The sequence below is a fragment of the Anopheles gambiae genome, chromosome 3 (genome assembly GCF_943734735.2).
Source record: "Anopheles gambiae chromosome 3, idAnoGambNW_F1_1, whole genome shotgun sequence".
Lineage (NCBI taxonomy): Eukaryota > Metazoa > Arthropoda > Insecta > Diptera > Culicidae > Anopheles > Anopheles gambiae.
Window position 1 is genome coordinate 82,766,776 of NC_064602.1, and position 22,810 is coordinate 82,789,585.

Here is a 22,810-nt window from a genome sequence, read left to right on the forward strand (position 1 = left end):
CTGTCGTAAAGGAGTTTTGGTGCATCGTTGTTTAGTTGGACTATGACTAATTTATTTCTCTTACGTTCTATTACATTCGTCCTTAGAACTTTCCTTACAATTACACTAACACTACACCAACGAATAATATCTATAAAATTTGACCAAAAACATTATTTTCCAAAAATATTCTTCTTCACTGGTTCTTACAACAGAACACGCCGTAAGCATTTTAATAACATATCACAAAGGGGACTCACACCATCCGCACTATGTTTGATAAGTGACAAAGCGTTCTAGTAACCGTATGTTTCCTCACGCGTTTGTTACAAAGCCAATATTGTATATTTTGCGTAAGTGTATGACACATGCTACATGAATGAACCATTTATGTAGTCATGATAACACATGGTCTTTGTATGATTATGCAAATTTGAGCTAGAAGTTTTACTGCAAGGATGAATCAGTAAAATTTGTACAGTAGTTTTAAGGAAGAAAATGGAATAATGTCCGCAACTGATCAACTGATGTGTAATTTAAATTTTAATAAAAATATTTTAAAAAAAACACACCTCCAACATATCCAACATACTCTCATGACATATGTCCAGCGTACACCAAAACCTTAGCAATCGTAACGTTTCAAACGTTTGCCACGTATCAGATGTCAGATCAGATGTCATTAGCGTTATTGTTGAATGATTTTCACTAAAGTCCTTATTTCCATCAGTACAGCATGCAAGTAAGTGCATCAAGCATTCCTTTCTGCAACCTCATCGTGAAATTCCTATGACGCCATGCGGAATACCATTCAATGACTCACGTATCGCGTTGTTTTTTCACCTGTGTCCAATTTGTGTATATGGCCCAATAAATGGCACCATCGTCACCGTCCAGAACGCCGAGCCGAGGTACCGCTTTTTACTAGCCACATCGCTAGCCAAGCTAATTGAATATCCGGTCATTGAAATGTGAGACTTTAGAGCTTCACTTGCACGTTAATGCAGCAGGACGTCAAAGGGAAAGCAAACGAGCGTATGAATCTATACGTTAGTAAAACCCCTCTTACCAAGCATAGTTTGGGCGATGGAAGAGAAACAAAATTTTAATACTAAGCCTACCGCTATTCTGCACGATTGACAGCAACCCTAGCAGCTGGTGCCAGAACACACGCACATTTAAGGCTTGGCGTCGTTAAAAGCGTTCGAACGATGAAGCTTCAACATTGCATTTGTTGGAGCTTTTGCTGTCGGTGTGGCTTTCTACCACACATTTCACGGAACGACATGGTGTTATGAAAACAATCACTTGCACCGCACTGTATTTATGAGCGGTACTTTAAACGTTTCACTTTTTGTCCATTATGTCCATAGGTCGCCTCAAAAGCCTTCACTCAAATTATTAATAAACATAAACGCTCCCGAGCATTACTTTCCGTAAGCATCGAAAACTACTACACCCTCTCACAAACCACACGTCACACACGAAAGTGCATTAAGCTTCGCATATTGAATTACTCCTCGTGGCTGAATAAAACATCACCCATTGGCCCCACACATTGCCGGGGCTAGTCTTCAGCAACTCCACATCAGCGAACGGGCAGCGCTATCATGCTGCATATGCGCGACGATGCATATGCAAATCAGGACAAAATTGAGTTAAGCTCACTATTCAGTTGGGAAGCTTCCCACATAAATCTACGTCAATGACTGGATGCAAAACGATGGTGACCCACGGTCGCCTGGCCTGTCGTGCCATCGTACTTTCCAGCGGCATCGTTTAACTGTTTGGACTGTAGTGCTAGAACCTTGCCATGCTCCGTCATGGCAGTGCTCTTATTCATTTTTTTCTTATTTTTGACAAGGTTTTTGGCCACTGTGAATAGCAGTGGAACGTTTGGGAAATGGATAACGCTGCGGATGGCGTTTGATGTTTAATTGATGCGAGAAAAGAAACTAGATGTTGAAGTGAAGGACAAATGAAGGAATGATTAACTTGTTCAAATATACTTACCATTAGGGGAAGATTCATATTGTCATCATATTCGAACAAATAAGACATTAAAAATAAGTACAAAATTGGTCACAAAATTCTTGAACGTAAAACTCTTAGTGGCCTAATCCTTGGTCGCAAAATCCTTGGTCGCAAAATCCTTGGTCGCAGAATTCTTGGTCACAAATCTCTTGGTCGCAAAATGCTTGGACGCAAAATGCTTGGTTGCAAAATGCTTGGTCGCAAAATCCTTGATCGTAAAAACCTTGGTCGCAAAATCCTTTATCGCAAAATCCTTGATCACATTCCTTGATCGCAAAATCCTTGTTCGCAAAATCCTTGATCGCAAAATTCTTGATCGCAAATTTCATGGTGGCAACATCTTTGGACGCAAAATCCTTGATCGAAGTTGTCTTATTCTTTCGTTCTGATATGGAATCACATACAAACAATAATTTACCTGTTCTTATTATTATTATTATTATTTTTTTCAAAAACATGTTTTGTAGTTTGAAAACATGTTTTCGTCGATCCAGACGTCAACAGAGTTTAATTTGACAGAAATGATCGCCTCATTAGAAAATGACAGTGCTTTATTGTGAGATACTTTTGTAACGGAAGTGCCACGTCGGTTCTCGGTGCTTTCAAACCCACATTGAAGCAACAAGTATTAATCGAGTCGATTTAATCAAAAAATCACCCCAAGCTAAATACTATGTCGAACAGACATTTTGTTGGTTCTGTACGAGATCTTTCCGTTGCATGCTACCGATCGGCCACGCATCGAACGAACTGTGTGTAATAGAATGAAACCTTTCGGTCACAACCCTAAAGATAATGGTGACTTAAAGAGAAAGAGTTAATACAAATACGACCTTCTAAGAGCACAAAACCAACCATTGAAACTATGTTATGTTTTGTACAAATGTAGCATCGTAGCGTGAAGAACGCTTGAAAAAAGGGGCGAAGGAGTATGAAAGCAAATTGTGGATAATGAATGGCGGTAGCGTAGAGTCTACAAAACCAGATAACCAAGGCAGCCAGTCACGCCAACGATGTTGATCATTCTCGGAAAGTTTTGACGTCAATTTTAAGCCATGTGGAACCGAAAACATGCGTTAAATTATAAACTTCTTTTTTATGTGTTGAAAATTTTGATAAAGATCTTTCGTCTTTATGAATGAAACTTTGTAATATGGATGTAATTTGTAATTCAATTCAAATAAAACAGTTAAACTCTCATTCGACAGTGCATTGTCGTAGAAGTTTAGCGCTGAAACGATCGAGTTCGATCGATGGATTTTAGTCTCCTTTTGCCTCTGTACTTCATCTCAGCAACTCTCAGCAGAATGAACAGCTTCGAGCAAAAAGAGAGTGAACGGCATGTTTCAGAGGTTCAGAAGAGAGTGAAGGATCGTAACCCAAACAACAAAATCAACATGTTTTCTCATTCTCTCAAGTTTGATGATCTATTGGAGAGAACAAGAAAGCATGTTGATCGTGTTGGTTGAGAAGCCAACCAAACATTCTCACCACTCTCTCATCTTCTTTTTTGTGAACCACAGAAAGCCAAAGCAACATGTCAATGCTCTTAGAACTTTTAAGCACCGATAGAACGCAACGGTTAAATGGTATTTATGCGGAAAAAAATTAAAACATAATTTTCAAAAGTGTAATAGTTGGTGTAGAAAGTTGTAAAAACTAATATCAATTTTTTTTTTATTTTTACCTCTTCGGATACGTAACGTACGTAGTATTTAAGATAATGAAGAATCCACGCTTCGACGGCTTTACCGTATTTCTTTGCCTTTTTTATCAATTCTTTGCCTTTCATGGTCGACAGATCCTTATGCCTCACTCACACACGCACATTAGCACAATTGTACGCTCAGGTAGACATTGTGGATATACCTGTCGTAAGGATCTTTGACGTTCACAACCAGTAAGATCGCAAAAACCAAACAAAAAACAACATAACATACAACAGAATATAATAATAATAATAATAATAATAATAATAATAATAATAATAATAATAATAATAATAATAATAATAATAATAATAATAATAATAATAATAATAATAATAATAATAATAATAATAATAATAATAATAATAATAATAATAATAATAATAATAATAATAATAATAATAATAATAATAATAATAATAATAATAATAATAATAATAATAAAAATAATTATAATAATAATAATAATAATAATCATAATTATAATAATAATAATAATAAAATGTACATTTCAACGTGATCTAACACTGTTAGATACACTCAAAAAGAACGATCACACGATTCGACGGTATCTATGAAAGGATAAATATTGAATGAAAAATGTTTAATAATTAATTGCTTTTAGATGCAAACCGTTTCTGAGCATATTTAAGAACTTCTGAAGCAAGTTTCCGTTTTGGCAGGTTTCCTTCTATTGCCTATCTACAATTTATTTAAAATATTAACATCAACTTTTGGCCCTTTTGCATCGTCACATTACTCCCATTGTGTTGTGGTTTAGTGAAGCACTTACTCGCCGCCATGGGTCAATGCAGTGCCAGAGATGTTTCCGCTGCTCATGGGGCGAGAGCCGTCCTGTTTCGCTGTCGCGATACAGGCGCACTGAATCTCAAGTTCACTGGTCTCCGCTAATTTGTGTGATCGTGCTCTATTTCTTGTTACGTGTGCTTCTTATCAGTGTGACAAACAAATAAGCATCAACAACAAAACTGGCCGATCTGAACCGATCGGTGCATTTCGTGATCGGCTCGAGTTACTGTGAAAAGGAAAGGGGTTTTCGCCTCTTTTTCTGAACCGATTCAGTGTGCTATAGTGACGCGTACCGGGCAAAAGTGTGAGGCTTGGGTGAATTTAATAAGAATTTAGAATAACTTGTGGCTTAGTAAGGAAGGATGATTTAAGAATTGAACAAAAAAAAGCATTATTTTTTAATTGAATAGTACGCTGTTACAGTGCTATGTTTTTGCACTTTTTTGCATTATTAAAAATAACACCTCAGCGAGCTTTATAAGCATTTTAAATCCAAACATTTCTCAAACTGACTCATTGAAATAGTGACTACTGTTATTGTGATGAACACAAACAAAATCAGCATGCACGTGGCTGTTTACGTTCAAACAACTTTCACTGCAGCAAGAAAAAGCAACTAAACCGTGTTAAAATACTCTTCCGGAGCAGCCCTGCCTTTCCAATATCTTTGTATTTGTGACAAGTAGCTCTCGCCTGTTATTTGACTGTGTTTGTATCCGCAATAGCATACACTCGATTGCTTCATTAAATAAGAAGAGGAAACAGCTATTGTTCACTACCCAACTAACAAAACCGATATGCTTTCTCGTTCTACCCCAATAGAGCGGTAAACCTGAGAGAGCGAGAAAGTTTGTTGATTTTGCCGCTTGGGCACAACAACGATCGCTATTGTTGTGTTGTACTATTTGAATCTAATCTGCACCCTTCGCTATCGTCTAGTACGTTTAGCCGGGCCGGGTAATGGCCGCTCCAGTGTCAATCGTGTGAAGGTAATGCATGCACAGTTGCAGTTGCAAAACTTCACTGCAATGCTGCATTACCGTAGCGATTGTGGTTGTAGTGATGGGTTTCTTTTTTTTTCCTCTCCTGTTGATTGTAAATTTTTCAACAGATATCGATCGAGATTGATTGTTCAGCTCGATTGCGAAAACGGGGAGGCTTTCGGGGGGTAGCTTGGCGCCGGTCAATTTATGGTCCAGTTGGCACCGTGATAGCGGAATCCGTCGACCGTGGGAATCCGAGGGTTTGGCTGTGTGTGCTTACAGTGTGGTGCATACCAACACAATCAAGGAATTTGGGTTTAGAATCAAATAAAAAATATTCAATAAAAAATATATATATTTTTATAATTTATTTTAATTCTGATAAGGAAGGCATTTTTGCTTGTTCAATAGGAATTTAATAGGCTCAATTTACGAAATCAAAAATCTTACTTTAAAAACTTTAACATCAAAAAAAGATTTATGTTTAAAACAATTATATTTTGTAACCGTTAAAGATACGATCTTCGTGTGCTTTGATGAGGGCATTACTGTAATGAGCCCATAATTGGCCACAAACACACTGACAGGGGCAACTGCCCGCCTGTAATCGATGCACTATTGTTGTCGTTTAGTGGAAAGCGATGGAAACTTTAGTAAATTAGTGTCATCAATGCACAACGACAATACACAGCTATTTGTTATTTTGCTGCCCTTTTCCGTACGTCAACCAAGAGACGCAAATTACATGATGTTGTAACCGTTTTTTACTAGCTCTCTATGATGATACTATGGATTATCATCGGTTCTTAAATGAGATGCTTGGAGCAGGTGTTCATGCATATGTAATATGAAGCAAGAACGTGTCAGTTGACGTAATATATTTCACATGTGCGTTTGTGTGTTTTTTGCTCTGTTACTTTGCGTAAAATGAGAAACACGTGCTTTTATTACGAAAAAAAAAGCATGTGCCTTGTAGAAAATCATCCATCAACAGCTTTAAAAAATAGCAAAAAATCTACAACAGAATAGCGAGAGAATGAATTTACCATATGCAAAACACATTTTATTTGGAACGCAAAAAAAAGAAACCGTTTAACTACACCATCAGCGTAATGTAGACCCATTTCAACCTTGAACAGTGTTCATCTTAATGTATCGGAGTAAAATAATACATCACCAGCCCACCAGCACAACGGTCCATTTATCCCTCTGTTTTCCATCTGCTGGCACAGGAGCTGGTTGAAAAATCTCCACGTTTCAACGAAAATTGTGGTGTGTATTAGGTCAGCTTTTACAGGCAGGAGATTTTCAACCAGAAACCAACAACAACAACAACAACAACACGCACACGTACGCAATCCAACCCTCCCACTAGAAAATATCTCCCTATTTCTTAATTTAGAACCATCGGGGTGTGATGCTGCACGATACACAGCTTGTTGTTGTTGCGTCTTGTAGTGATCGGTCGCTACAGTGTAAATACAAAAAAAAACGTCTGGTAAAACGATCATGGTCAAGCGCTTGGAGCGCTCGATATAGAAAAGAGCAAGCAAAGCAGTTGATCCAGTGTCTCAAAAAAGGACTAATGAGTTTCCAAATCGAGAGCCGACCTCAAGAACCGTCGTGCTGTACAACCGTCGTGCAGCTTGAAGACAAACTGACCATGCAGCGAAGGTTTTTTATGTTGCTAGATTTCATATCATTTTAACCATAATCTCCACCACAGCCGATCCACCATTGCCGATGGCACTACTACTATTCATGGACAATTCATCTGTGAGCAGTTTTCTCATTACCGGCGCCCTTCGTGCTGCATTGTGACACAGTCGGATGTGACTGCATGCGCTTGCAATTAAACTATGCATGCATGCAATCACAATGAGCTTACGTAATATCCAATATTTATCTCACGCCTACCCGACCAAGCCAACCAACACCGCCAGTTCAAGGTGACTCATGCGTCGAGAGCGATTTCAAGATGACTAAACGGAAGAGTCATTTGCTAACAGTGGAGTTATGGTATTTCCTGACAGGCGGACCGGAAAGAATATCTTCACATTTTAACCCGCTTCTTTTATGGTGTATGCGTCTTTGAGCCATTGGAATGTGGGAAGATTCCACAGAAAACTGGACGTTTGTGGTTAGAAATTGCAAATAGTTCATTTGAATTTTTTATTTGGAAAATTGAGAGCATGCCAGAGGCACCAAGTGATATATCGTATTTATCACAATATACACAAATGTATCTGAACCATACGTCGAATGTAGATACGTGTCTGGGATTCATATCACAGCCGGAAATTGTTTACGCAAAAACACTTTTACCTTATCACTAAAGTCTCCCTACTGATAGCCCAACCCTTCTTCTAGGAACGTCACTGTTATCATTCCGCAAACAGTACACCCTCGGTTGAGTTTTTGGCACATTTCCAGCTAGCAGCAAGGGCAGATGCTCCACAGAAACAACCCCAGACATCTTCACATCTGACTTGGACAGCCTGATGGACTTGGACGAAACCATGCTCAATACATTTTAATTGTGAATGCACCCTTCAAGTCTACGTTGTGGTCGTAAAGGTTAAACAATTTCGATTTGATCAAATCAGTCAGAGTCGTTCGTTTTGTTAAAGGGGTGGGTTGCGTACGAAACTGGATGTGCACTGGTGGGTAGTTCCGGAAGAGGTTGGGGTACGGGTGGTTATTGTTTGATAAGTAATACGAGAGCTTTACGTGCCTAGCGCGCACACACTGTATTCGTTTGACGTGACGGTTCACGAAACCGTGCAGCTGACGGCACACAGCTCATTCCGTCTCCGGCCGGCGATGAGGCAAGTTCACGCTTCTAGTCGCAAAGCAACAGCAGGCGCAAGCTCACTGGCATCGAGTTGGGATCCCAACGGTTCCGTCTTTTGCGCGCAAGTGTTAATTGTTTGAATTGAATCTAAACAACCCACCGTTTACTGGTGCTCCAATATACCCCTTGGGAACACATGACGCAAACCTTGAAGACAGGCATCTGTTTTGTATCGATCTCAGTGCGTCCTCAGAGTGCAAGTAGGCACTCTTTGGGAGCTAAGCTGGATAAGCTGGAAGCCACGTTGGATGGGGTTGTTAGCTGTACTTGAGATTGAAGGTTTCTAATGGCAACGTGTTTCGGTTGACATCTCTTCCCACGGCAGTGCTGCCAGCAGTGTTGTAGTGTTCCTGTGCTCGGAGTATCGAACATCTGTGCAAAGATGTAAAACGCTGCGGTTACTGAAGCAGCTCCCTCAGTGTGTATGTGTGTGTGTGCTGGTGTGTGTATTCGACTACGTAGTAACGGAATTGGAACGGAGCACAATTACCGTTGTGTTGTTTGTTACTCCACCCGGTGTGGTGTGGAAAATGTGTGCTTCTTTGTGAGTGTTTGTTGGAAAAAGTGTGCGGTTTTTGTGGTCTGTTTGCAATATTCGACCGGTGTGGTGCCAGAGTGGCAAGAGTGTGTGAAAACAACAAAAAAAAAACAAGAGCAATCGCAACTTCTTGGTGTTAAACGTTAACGCTCCACGCATTTTCCCCGGAATCAATGCATAGTTTACGCATTTTCTCCTGCAAACGCAAGGCATTACGTATGATCGATCGGTCAACGCTGAACTACCGCAGGCCGCTGGAAAATCAACCCAACTTACTACGAACACTTGTCACCATTGCTATGATGATAACGCCAACGGCCAGAGCAGTGTGAGTCCATCTCGCACAGCCTTCTTCACACGCCGAGTCAGGTGACAGATAGTGTCGTCGTGCAATCGTAGCACCGGTTGAGGTGGTGGCCTTAACTCGTCGACGTAATCGGCACTGCAGCAGCTGGACCGGTTTCCTGGGTCACCAGCCATCACTGCCAACTCGCTCGCCGTACTGTGTTGTATGTGTATGTCCCGTACTGTCAGCTGCGTCGACGTTACTATGCAACAGGTTGGCCGGACAATCGATGGCCTCCTCACACGTTTGCGAAGCTGTACCCTCGAGTACTTTCCCTGCCAGCGAAAGCCTCCAGCAAGACGTAAGCTAACGTTTTTTTTCTCACTCCTATTCTTCCCGACCTACTGTCGTCTGCCTTCTCTCGTTTACTTGATCAGTGGCTTTTTTTTAGCTATGAAGCCAATACATCTCCGCCACGTGACGATGTAACGATTTGAATTTCAAAACCTTGCCATTTTTATCCCAGTTTCTCCTTCTCTCTGTCTTTGTCGATATTCTCTCTCTCACTCTCTCTCTCTTTCTCTCTCTCTCTCTAGTTCTCTTTCTATATCTCTGTCTTCCACTTTTTGAGTTCAGAGTTTGTGGTTTTATGGTTAATGACACTCTCAGATGGAAAGACATTCCAAAGGAAACCTGTTTATTTAAGACTTCATTCCACCTCTTCTCCCCCTTCCCCTTCTGACAACATGACTCATCCATCAACAACCATCTTCCAGGCTTCCGAGTTCATTGTGCCCCGAAAAAGTGTTGCGAAATCAAAACTTTCTATTTCGCCGACTTTCAAACAACTTAAACGTTGGCAGATACATCAAATACATTGTTGTGTACTGTGGGCCGCTATGTATCAAAACCTGAAACCAATAGGTGTAAGCAATAACGCATCGTTATTATTATCCCAATCTACATCATTCATGTATGTATGTAGTTGAAAACGGTAGAGTGTATGAAATTTTAATGATTATTTATAGAGGTATGTTTATGCTTGTTTTCTCCTAACACACTCCCACTTCCATTCCCACACTACGGCTCAATGGAGGTCGCCGTGTCAAGTAGAGATGGGTATATTGGACAACAATAGCTGGAATCGTTTTTTTACGGTTATGGTTGCCGTCTAGCGACTCCAACGACTTCGACCGATTTCGTCAGGTTCGGTCCAAGCTCCAAGGATTACGACGGTTCTTGTTAGCTCCAATGATTGCAATAGTTCAAACTAGTGATGTGCTCTCTGGAGCGCACCCACGACTCCGATCCAATTCCGACTATTGTTAGTCCGATTCCGACTCCGGCAAAATGGGAACCACCAGTTCCGCCCGGAGTCGGAGTCATCTGGAGTCGTAGTCGTCACGGTCTGAGTCGTCCGGAATGTTGTTTGAATAGTTTATAGAGGCTTTGGCTCCAACGGAGTTCTTTCGCCTAAAAGAGTCGTCCGGAATCTGTCGAAGTCGTATGGGCCTCCATAGGGATTCATTTGGAGTCGACCGGAATCGGAGTTGGTCGGAGTCAACGGGAGCCATCCTGTGTAATTTGCTGAACTACTTCGGTCGACTTGGGAGGACACTAGACGACTCCGGACGACTCTGGACGACTCCTGGCGACTTCGAACAACTGATTCGGGTGATTCAGATTCCGAACGACTCCGGGCGACTCCGGACGGCTCCAGACGACTCCGAACGACTCCGGATAGTGCTGGATGACTTATCTCCCGGAGTTGGTTTTGAAATTATTGGAATCGGATCGGAGTCGACTCTGGAGTTTTGCCAACTTTACCCAACGGTTCAAAGAGTCCAATTTCAATCAGCTCCAATGGTTCCGAAGGATCGCTCAGAACAGTTCCGAACGACATCAACGGCTTCAATGGCTCCAACTGTTGTTTAGTAGCACCCAACGGTTGTGGATGGTTCCTTAATTTCGAACAGATTTGAATTCGGCGGAATCAAAGTCATAGTAACGATGCTCGGAAGCGGCTCTGATTCCAAAAACCCATCACTAATAGTAAGGGGTGGTATACTAACACCCGCTCCATTCGCACGTGTTCACTAGATACCTTGAGAAACCTTGGTTTGGAACTCGTTTTCTTGTGGCCCAACTACCAAAAATACACCCACACCGAACTGCGACCAATACTCAGCCTTGAGGCATCCCTTTAACGGACGCACGTACGGTCAGGGTTAATTGATTTAACGGCTGTTGGCCACTGTTCGTGTTCAGAGTGAAGAATGGGAGCCAGATCGTTCAATTTCACCCCTGCCACTCCCGAGAGGATGTGCAAGACGCACAAGGGCGGTGAAAACATGACGGTGGCATCATGTAAACAAAACACTCCCTCCCTTCTCGTGCAGTGCCTTTCCTCATGGACCTTTTTGGTTCTGCATCAGATCTGAAATTTCACTACCAACAACAAAGCTGCTTGATTATTTTTAAAACAAAGAAGTAAAGTTAATGCGTCCCGCGAAAATAAACAGATCAGCTTTCGTGCGGAAAGCCATGGTTTGTCATCTAATCAAAATAAAACAAACTGTATGAGAAGTTGCAAGGTTTAAATTTGAACAACGCTCCCAAGCCAAAAGAAGTTTAGTAATTCCTTTTTAAATTGATAAAATCCACAACCTAAGCATTCTATCATTAGTGTGGACTGCAGCCTAAGCCCAAGGTTGCTAGAGATGTACTGCGCATGTGCAGCAGAACATCCGCCGAAAGGGATAGTGGTCGATTCTGCAGCAAAATATCGTCCATTTAATATTTTCAAATGTTTCGATAACTTATAATCACAAAATATGTTGTTGAAGTGCTTCAATATGTTATATTTCTCTGACCAGTATTGAAAAAAAAAATCTTTTCATCTTGTGTAATTCAATATTACCCATTTCAATTTTCAAAGTTAGCTGGACACCTTTGTTAGATGACTTTATAATCGCGTTTTTATTCAAAAAACGTCCAAACATGACAAACAAAATGCCTCATCAATTGTATTTACATTCAGCACTTAGAAGTCCTCTTGAAGTACGTCTCGAGTGTCACAATTTTCAAACTAATAACCTTTATAGCTTGATAACGAGTGGGTAAAGCAGTAAAAAATTTAGCAAATCTGCTTCAATTTATTTTTCAAATCGTCTCAAACAGTTTTCAAATAAATCCGTGCCACAAACTGTCACCTGAAATGACACCACGCAGATCGTCATTGTGACCTTTGACATCTTTCGGCCAGCTGTCACGGGGTTATCCTTGCTCCGCAGGCAAGCACAACAAATGCGCGATGGTATTGATGTTTTGGATGTAGCGTCCTTTGAGCGTGTACGTGACAAATCCTTGCAAGGCGGTGGCACCGAGCGAGAGCACGAGTCCTGCGAGCGCTGTTGTCGCGTGTGGTTCGAGAAAAGAAAAACAGACACGGTGTCCGTCTAAACGCGTCTATTGTTTTGTGGTGTGGTGTGTGTGTGTGTGTGTTCCGCAATTTGTGTGCAACGCGTGTGAAGCGCAGTTTCGCGTCCAGGGATTTGGTGCAAAAGTTTCTAACCAGTTTTGCAGTCCCAGAAGAAAACGGATGATTCTGGAAGCGAAGAAAATGCCCCCCAGAATGCTACCATATGTGAGAGGCAGCTGCAATAATACGGTGTGACGCCCTTTCTGCGTAGCCTTTCGGAGGGTTGGCAGTGTGTTGTGCAGGTCTTTGGTGCAAGAAGTGAAACCTTTTTTGCCTTTTTTTGTGTGTGTTTGCATCAAATGCATCCTGATGCTACCGCTCTCCCTCTCTCTCTCGTTCGCTGGATCTGGTTTGGAAAAATCAATCAAGCTAATAATTCCACGCAATACATACACCCTTCGCCCTAGGGCACGGTGATTATATTGATTCGTGTGGATAGAGTTATTGCGAAACTAGTCCTGCGTGTGTGTCTGTGTGTTTGTGCGTGTGTGCTGCAAACTTGGTGATAGGGTGATACGAAGTGGAACGTAATCCTGAACATCCCCTAGCCCGCTCCGGTTTGGTGTTGTTATGGCGAGACTTTAATGAGCTCCGATGACCTGTGCACTTTCCCGTCGCCAGTTTGCTACGACGCTCCAGCATGGACACGATATCGGAAGTCGGTACGGAGAGCCACCTTCCCACTAGCAACCGCCGGGACTCAAAGTAGCCCCCGAACGCCCGAAATCGCCAGCGCCTACTGGACCAGCCAAGCTACACGAAGCCACATCCTAGTAGCCGGGCTGGTTGTGTGGGAAGCATAAGCATAGGCAATAGGTGTCGCCCGAAATTGCAGCTATTCATGGCAACATACCAAGAACTACTCCCCCGGCAGCAGGATATTGTGGACGCCCAACCGAGACGAGATAAGGTTCGCAACGTCTGCGTCATCCAGGCGCCTGCCCTACTTCGGCCAGCTCACGAACGGACAGTGGACAATCGCATCTGAAGAGCTCGTCCGCGCCACAGAACGGCGTGCTGCTGACGGAGCGGAGGAAACCGCCCCACAAACGCGCTAGGAGACAGGAAAAGGAACTGTTTTGCTGCTGGTCATCCCGGATATGGCATTTCACTCCATGTACCGTGCGCTGAGGCTTCGTTTGGTGAACCGTAAGCTCCCGTTTTCTACTCTCCCCTCCCTATTTTGCTTGAGTGAAGCTATATTTTTGATTATATTTTTAGTTGCCTGCTTTTTTGTAGATCATCCCGGGGCTTTTGGCGTTATTTTTCTGCATTATTTACATCCTGGGCAGTGCGGGAAGTTGCGCGCTCACTTCAAGGGTTTCACCACACCGGTGTAAGGGGTCTTGCGGTTCGGATCTTTGCCCTGGCATAAAACTCATTACGAAGCAATGTACCCCGAGGGGAAGGGCAGGGTACCGTACGGTTCGTTTATGACTTTTCCGTGTCTGCTGCTCCCCGATACTACTACTACTACTATTACCGTGTAAAATCAATATTTTCTCCCTTCCCTCCCGGTGGAGCTCGGAGAAGCGTAACACTTCTCGCCGGGCAGACATTGGATTTGTGTTTGAGTTTGAGCCGAGTGGAACCGGTTCGGATATAACGTGTGACCCTGGTTGCGCTAGACCTTCATCCCTTAGCGCAGGAAGCGTCCTAGAAAAGGGGAACGGGGGTTCTGTTGCTGCTACACACCGGAACTGGCTATTGTTAGGGTAACGGCTCTAGAAGGATTGTCTCGTAGGAAGGTATCATGTATCCGGAGCCCTTACCTGTACCATACCAAGACGTAGCGTTTGAAGCGATTGCTCCATGCGGGTGTGTCCCGGTTTTTGTTTACTTTTCTATTTTAGCCTCATCCTGCAAATGCCGATGCATGCAGGACGCGCTCGCAAACGGCCGACGGCCCAGTGGCAGGTGGAACTCTGTCGTACGGTGCACTATTCTGTTGCTATTTGTATGCAAATTGCAAACAAGGAACTACCGGCAGTACCAGCACGAGAGTAGGGGTAGCAACGCATTCACCTGCTTTGTTGCTTTCCTCCGGTGAAGCATAAATTTTCCCACTGCAGGCTGGTCTATTCTCACCTTTCGTGGAACTGCACCGCTGACCATGAAATGCAGTGTTTGCCCCCGTTACCTTTACGCTCTATACCTGTAACGGAGAGCGTTCCATTTCTTCTGCAAAACTGAGCCAAGTCCAAAGGGACAGTGGGACTGTGTAGGCATCACTGTGACGTCTTTCCCACACACACACACACATACACAGGGACAGTCGTAAAGAGCAGTAAATGCGGCAAAAGGTGTTCATTAGTAGGCTACGAGCTTCCTTAGCTGCGAAGGGACAGCGCGCGTGTAAACAGTAATTAGTGCCGGGCGGTAAAGTTTCAAGCCGGACGAACACAGGATCCCAGCACACCGGAAGAAACCGACACTGCCTGGGTGGCACACACGTTTTAGGGGGGATAGTGGGTACGACCCACCGGTTGGAAGATTTATATCACTCAACTTCCCGGCCAGCTCGAAACTGGAACATCGTAACCGGAGTCGCTCCCGCGCTGTGCCGGCGTGTTCTCTGGTTGTGACGATCAACAAATGAACTTAATTGCCATTGTTGTAGCGGGTAGGACTGGGAGCGGTGTTGAGAATGCTACGGGTCGCTATTACCGTTCGGTGCTTCTCAAGGCCACAGGGCTCCCTGTTAGGCCCGGTTCGACAAACCAAAAACCACTTCGTCACTGAAACCTTCGACAACGGGGCAAACGATGGTTCTCGAGCCGTTGGAATGGCCTATTTGTACACGTTGTTTCAATTGTTGTTAGCTCGCAACCGATGCCGTACATGGTGTTATATGCGTAAGAAAAGGAGGTAAAAGCCAACGTCGAAGTCCTTGAAATGGGGTATCCAAATATTTAAAGTGCACAAGCACAGATAAAAAGCTTCATTCTCTTTGAAGTGATGTGTACGACGCACATTTTGCGTGATTAGGCGTTTGCTTTTTACCCGCTTCAATATTGGATAGTAACGTTTTCACTTCCATTCGATACAACAGGCTGTAACAGCTTACAGTGTAATACCCAGAATATAATGTGAGTACAATCGTTGTTCGCTTTTTTATTGCTATTTAATATCCACCACCGCCACAACTGCCCCAACATTGGGCAATAATCCTTCTCATTAACGTGGCCCCTGACGTGATCCAAACCTGCTGCGATGCACGTGTATTATTGCCCCTGCGAACAACCAGCTGACGACCACTTGTGTGCTGTATGGTTCATAATTTTGCATTTAATTCTGCACCTCATACACCTGACCTCCTCCGAGGCATACGTTGTGGGTTGTACGGGTAGATAATAAACGTAATTCACGGGTGGATTTATTGTTTTATTCCGCTCAACCTTCACGGTGAGAGGATCCACACCGAAAGCATCATCCACCCGGTATAAATGGTTACGTCGGTGTGACTGTGTTTGTGTGGCTGTGTTCGCTCCAGCTGGCCCTCGGTGCCTTTTCCTAAAGCTACACGCTAGGGAAAATACGATTACGAGCATAACCTTTTGGAAGAGAACAAGGGAGATAGAGAGGCGGTATAACGACTTTGGGGCCACGATCCTGGCGGTTTTTTGGCATAGAGTCAGCGGAGTCCAACCGATTGTGGGTGCCTCTTCCGCCATCACGCTAACCTTTGCCAATATATATACTCTTCCCAAGGCCCGGGAATGTGTATGGTGCACTCTGCTGCTCTGACCTGGCAATAATCTCCGGCATCACCGTAGGAGAAGGGGGAGGGGGTGAGGAATAGGACGCTCTCTACACACGATAAGATGCAATCGGATAAATTCTGTTCAAGCAATCACCCGGATCGTTTGCTCCTTATTCGCTTCCCAGTTGCTGGGAGCGGCTCTGGCATGGTAGCCGTCGGGAGGGATTGGGAAGAAGGAGATTGAACTACGAGGACGAAAGGATTACGGGTATGTCTATGTGTGTGTGTATGTGCCAGGTATATGCGCCAGCAATAAGTGGCCACCGTGGCGTCTTGACTCGCAGTCGCCAGGCCGTGGAGTGGAGTCGTCCGGGCATCATCGATCCTGCTTTCGCTGAACGAAGGAACACTCTAGAAATTCAAGCTGCCAGCTGGAGTACCGTCCATTTGCTGAATCTGGTGGATGTGGGATAAAAAAACAAGACCTCTTTGTGTGCGGCTTTGGTGGAGTGCTTGATTTGCTGTTTATGTCAGCTATCTTGAACGGAGTGTTTCAACGATATGAAGTCACCGCTGCTGCTGCTGTGTTGAATTGCACTGGACTTGCTAGGGGGTGGATTGGTTCTGGGTGAAAGTAATGATAATGGTATCTGCTTGCAGTGGGGATACAAAATGTTGGGTGGTATTCTAGTACAAAACCATAAACTCGGAAGATTATAACACTGCGATTTACTATGGCGATTTGCTGTTCTACCGATGTTGGATTTCGCTGATACACGTTTCCTTAATGTTTCTTTTTAGTTATGATTTTCTTACATTGGCTCATTGTATTTATGTCGTAGATTTTCTACTGGTATAGATATATTGATACCAACACAAAGACCAAACCAAAGATCTATAACAAAACTCTTAAAAGTTTCACAATCTTTCTAGAATGTTTATATTCGTGGTTTTCAGCTGCCTGGTGCACTACAAATGTAATGTATATGTCATGTCTTTGCAATCGTTTCTAAAGATGAAAGAATTTAAACTGATTGCTATTTTATATTTAAAGGAAAATTCGTATAAGTTTGTTAAATTTGTGTTAAAGGGTTTTGCAAAGTACCTGATAGGGTTGGCATAATTTTGGAACACATTTTGATACACTCATGGCTTGTTAGTGATTTAGTGATAGACCTTGAAAACAGGGCTAATGGAGCTCAGAAAGTGTGCGATATTTTTAACGGAACCGCTAAAAACCGTGTTTTACTATAGCGTATTTTCCCAAATAATTCCCTACTTCATTTAGCCAGGAATGTCAAATAGTTTTGACACACTTTTTACAGGGTTTAGAACGTACAGTGGAACGGCTCAACCTATTGGTGGAATATTGCAAATTAGTAGTGAAATATTGCAATAATTCCGCGAAATTCGCAATCATATACAGTCTACTCCGAAGATGCCTGTTGAAATTTGTTTTCATCAAAATTTGCTAAAGTATTTTGTCTGAATACGTGAAGACTTATGCTGATGTCTTCAGAATGCATTACCCGCTTACCTCCAAAATTCACTTTACAGTAAACTCTCCCACAACGAGTAACTTTATTAAAGAGGAAATATAAATGCTCCAAATGTATCGAATGAATCAATGGGTTCTTCCATAAACTCGTTTAGCCTGGGTTCGTTGAAATTATCTTATTTTAAATAAAAATTAAGCTTTGATCTTCTGCTCGATTTGAACTAGTAACTTTTTTATACCACATATTTCTTTTGTCATATCGTCATGCATGCCATTTCACATACCCTAACAAAAAAAAACAGGTTTATCTCCTGGTAGTATCTGTGAAATGAACTGGAAAACCCCTGCAAAATTCCACATCTATACGTCATCTGTGAAATACCATATGATGTAGTAGAAAAATAATGTTAGGATTTTGAAAATAAAACTTCTTGTTTCGTACAGACTTTACAGACTTGAAATTACCCGTACAATCTACAAAATTTATTATGAACACTTGGTCCACTAGTTCTACCTTTGAAATGGACTGGAAACCCCCGAAGAAATCTACAACATACTGACATATGGCACTTCCCTTATTAGGATGACAGATTGCATTAGTTGATTGATACATATGTGACTCAAACCCTGTAATGAAATCATGCAGGGGCTGTTTGAGCACTACGCAAACTAAGCGGCCCCATGAGGCCCTGAGATTTCGAGGGGGCCCGAGAAAAGGGACTCTCTCTCCGCTTACAAATACATTTGCTTCTCAATTCTTCTCTGGTTTAGAATTCTACAACAACTTTTTCTTCATACAACTTCTCGCTCGGCACTTCAGAAGGCCTTACCTTTGTGTGACCGCTTAGGGCCTCCTCCACTTGTGTTAATCTGCCACTGGAAACATGAAACTTTGGTTTAAACGATTGCTTATACTTTGTGTTCCAGCTATAGAACCTACTTCCCCCTGGCACACTCATGCACAGATCCCTTGCATTCTTCGAAATGCTTGTTTACGTCACTGTGTGCAATAGTGTCCAAGCGCGGAATTCATTTGTTCAGCTCTTAAATTTTCTGCTCGGTATGCACTCTTCAATGTTGCAACAATTTCGCGTTCCCCGCGCACTTGCGACTCTGTGTCAAAGCAGTTCAAACCGTGCGGTAAAACAACAGAAACATTTTGTGATGAGTTGTCCACATAGCGGCACACACACGCACACACACAAAGTTGACCCATACTTTCCACCAACAAACCATCGATCCAGTTCAACCGGCAGACAACAAACGGCACTGGTCTTGGGTGATGTTGGTGGTGTACCTCATTCAGAATTCAGTGAACAATTCCGATGACTTATGCCGTTTTGCATACGAATAGATGAGATAGGTCAGATACTACAATTTCCCCCCGGTTTCGCCTTTTGCTGTTGCCACTGTCCTCTTGAGTTATACAAAGAAAAGTCGTTGAATCAAACTATACGCTATAAATAATTCAAGCGACTATTTAAAATGTCATTAATCAAACGGTTTGTGATGCTTAACATTGCTGTGAAATCGTACCGAATTGACCCAATTATCGTGCGGGCAGCAAACGAAAACATTTGCATTCTAGTAAAACCCTGTTTCTTGTTTTCTTTTCTCTCGCCCCCCGTTTCTTCTATAGATGATGACGACGCTACAACCTCGGGCATAACGCTGGATGATTCCGATAAACGCGTGATACGGCTGAACGAACCACAGGTTCAAAAGTACTGTAACAATCATATCTCTACCGCTAAATATAGGTAAGCCACACTGGCGCTACCCGCTGTGAATGATGGTCGCCCACTTCTAGCGATAGGCACGTTTCACACGTATCTCATTTCATGCAACGGAGAATGTCGGAGCGTCAACACGACCGCTTCCAATAATAGTTTCCATACCGCCTGCTTGTGGCATGCATAACGCATTAGGAGGTGTATCCTTTTTGTCCATGCTATTTCTGACCATTAACTCTGAGTCACACCGCTTTATCGACCTGGCTAGTAAATGGAGAACGCATGGTCGTATGGTCATGTCAAGTTGGGGCCCGTTGGGGGATTTAACGAGCAGGGCTATGCTTGAAATTCCTGAACATTTCATCCCCAAAGTCTCACAAATTAATTTAAATTTTATAACTGCGGTGCATCAAAATACTCTTAATGACGTTTTCCTTTCCCCCCACGACAGTGTCCTTAGTTTTCTACCTTCGTTCCTGTTTGAGCAGTTCCGGCGGTACTCGAACTGCTTCTTTCTGTTGATCGCACTGCTGCAGCAGATACCGGATGTGTCGCCTACTGGTCGGTACACCACGCTCGTGCCGCTGATGTTTATACTCGCGGTGAGCGCAATCAAGGAAATCGTCGAAGACATCAAGCGGCACCGGGCGGACGATGAGATCAACCACCGCCTGATCGAGGTACTGCAGAATGGCCAGTGGCACACGATCAAGTGGCAGGAGCTGTCGGTCGGCGACATCGTCAAGGTACTCAACAACACCTTCTTCCCGGCCGACCTGGTGCTGCTGTCCTCCAGCGAGCCGCAGGGCATGTCCTTCATCGAGACGTCCAACCTAGACGGCGAGACGAACCTGAAGATCCGGCAGGGCGTACCGACCACCAGCCGGATCCTGGAGACGAAGGACTTTAGCCAGTTTCGCGGGACGCTCGAGAGCGAACCACCGAACCGGCATCTGTACGAGTTCAATGGCGTGCTGAAGGAGCATGACAAACAGTAAGTTGTGATAGTGTTTGTTTTCGTGTGCTGCCGGTCACCGGTGTCCTGTGTCTAGACGACGAGGGGATGGCACCAGTTGCGCGCACTACACTGTTGATGTAGGAGGAGGGGTTGAGGACTGTAGAAGGTAAACTATATTAGGGGGTTGCTTTCGTTGCTAACGTGCCTTTTCTGTTTTCGTCTCCCCACAGAGCGGTTGGCCTCGGACCGGATCAGCTGTTACTGCGAGGTGCCATGCTACGTAACACCGCCTGGATATTCGGCATCGTTATCTACACCGGTCACGATACGAAACTTATGCGAAACTCTACCTCAGCGCCGTTGAAGGTGAGTGTCGCCACCAGGGGCGCTTCGGTTTACCATTTTAAATCAAACCGCCGCCCATTGACCTCCAACAACTACCCAAAACCACTAATACTAACGTTGTATTTTGTTGTCTTTCTATTTCCTCTTCTTCTCCCTATTCGTCCACAGCGCTCAACCGTTGACAGACTGACAAACACGCAAATTCTAATGTTATTTATCATTCTGATCATTCTGTGTATCGTGAGTTGCATTTTCAACCAACTTTGGACGAAAAGACATTTTCAAACGGACTGGTACTTAGGCATCGGCAGTAAGTACCGCTTATCTATCGCGCGGGTCGTTTGAAATAGATTAGCATGAGGGGGGGGGGGGACCTGCCATCCTGCGTCACGTTGCGGGAACAGTGTGGGGCCCGTCTGGTGTGTTACACACCGTGACCTACTTGAGATGGTTTATGTGTATTGTTGGGTTTCAAGAATTTTTTGTTGAGATTTATTCATATGAATCTTCAGCGAAGAGTGATTCGAATCTCTAACCGACTCTTCAAAGGTTCATGAATCTCAAAAGATTCATGAATCTCAAAATATTCATGAATCTCGAAAGATTCATAAATCTCCAATGACGCATGAATCTCGAAAGATAAATGAATCTTCAAAAATAAAATTATTAAAATTCATTAATGAATGTATGAATCTTAGTAGATGTATGAATCCCTTGAGATTCATGAATCCCTAGAGATTCGTGAATCTTTTGAGATAATCGAATCTTTTGAAATTCATGAATTTATCGAGATTCCAGTCGTTAAAATTTACAAATGAACTCAATGCGTTCGCGATGTCCAATTGGAGCAATATTTAACGACTCTGGTTAAGTTTTAACAACTGTTAGTTTTAAACCATTTCTTTCGCGATGCCGGCTACTATTTAAGTGTGCTCCAGTACGTATTCTAAACTATTTCCTGTTGCGCACGCGTTTGTTGCGCCTTGTAGGGTTGTCATCTTCGCCGTTTAACATGTCAAAGTACGCTCGAAGAGGTAGCGTATGTGTGTATTGGATTAGCAGAAGCAGAAAAAGAGGAACAAAATGCTTCAATGCAACGCTCCGAAGGGCAAATGCTATGACAGTATGTTTATCATCATCATCTCTCATACCTATTTTGTTTCCTCCACGTTGCTTTTCTTTCAGATCTTTTGAACAAAAACTTCGCCTACAATTTGCTTACGTTTATTATTCTGTACAACAATTTGATTCCCATATCGCTGCAAGTTACGTTAGAGCTGGTACGGTTTCTACAGGTAAGCATCCAACCAACCCACCCCCCTTGTTGGGGGAACCACGTGTAAAGGGTGAGAGCACCGGCAAACGTGACGGGGATTACCTGACCCTGTCGATAGGTTTCGCCCACCGCACGCTGGTCACCTGATTGCTTATTCTTTCTTGCTTTCTCCTCCTCCCCAACGCCGCGCGCAGGCTATCTTCATCAACATGGACATCGATATGTACCACGCGGAATCGGACACACCGGCAATGGCGCGCACCTCCAACCTGAACGAGGAGCTCGGCATGGTGAAGTACGTGTTCTCGGACAAAACTGGCACGCTGACGCGGAACGTGATGGAGTTTAAGAAGTGCAGTGTGGCGGGCTCGATATACTCGATCGAGGACACGCCGGCCCAGTCGCGATTGGTACAGGTAAAGGCTACGGGCATACAACCCGGGGGGGGGGGGGGGGGGGAGTTACACTCATTCAGCTCAAGAGAGAGGAGTATGATGGTGGACAATCGTAATGAATATTTGATGGCCATATTCCACAACTGGCACACACACGCTCCTCTTTTTCTCTGCCGGTGGGTGTCATTCAAGTGGGAAATCGTTTTCCCATATCATTAGCAATTCGAA

At 43.4% G+C, this 22,810-nt stretch overlaps 1 protein-coding gene across 22 annotated transcripts in view; it reads left to right on the forward strand.

Annotated features, from left to right (window-relative positions):
• The window catches only part of LOC1278339 (probable phospholipid-transporting ATPase IA), a 66,571-nt gene that overhangs the window by 25,788 nt on the left and 17,973 nt on the right, over positions 1–22,810 (forward strand). For 12 of the 22 annotated variants that reach the window (XM_061653997.1, XM_061653993.1, XM_061653989.1 and 9 more), the window contains 6 exons: positions 19,515–19,635; positions 20,060–20,602; positions 20,797–20,932; positions 21,080–21,221; positions 22,097–22,206; positions 22,382–22,603. In XM_061653997.1, coding sequence (XP_061509981.1) covers positions 19,515–19,635; positions 20,060–20,602; positions 20,797–20,932; positions 21,080–21,221; positions 22,097–22,206; positions 22,382–22,603 — 1,274 coding nt within the window. Of the gene's footprint in view, positions 1–4,516; positions 4,848–5,882; positions 9,555–12,378; positions 13,824–19,514; positions 19,636–20,059; positions 20,603–20,796; positions 20,933–21,079; positions 21,222–22,096; positions 22,207–22,381; positions 22,604–22,810 lie in introns of those variants that run through there. The other 10 variants (XM_061653995.1, XM_061653990.1, XM_061653999.1 and 7 more) reach the window with 5 other exon arrangements.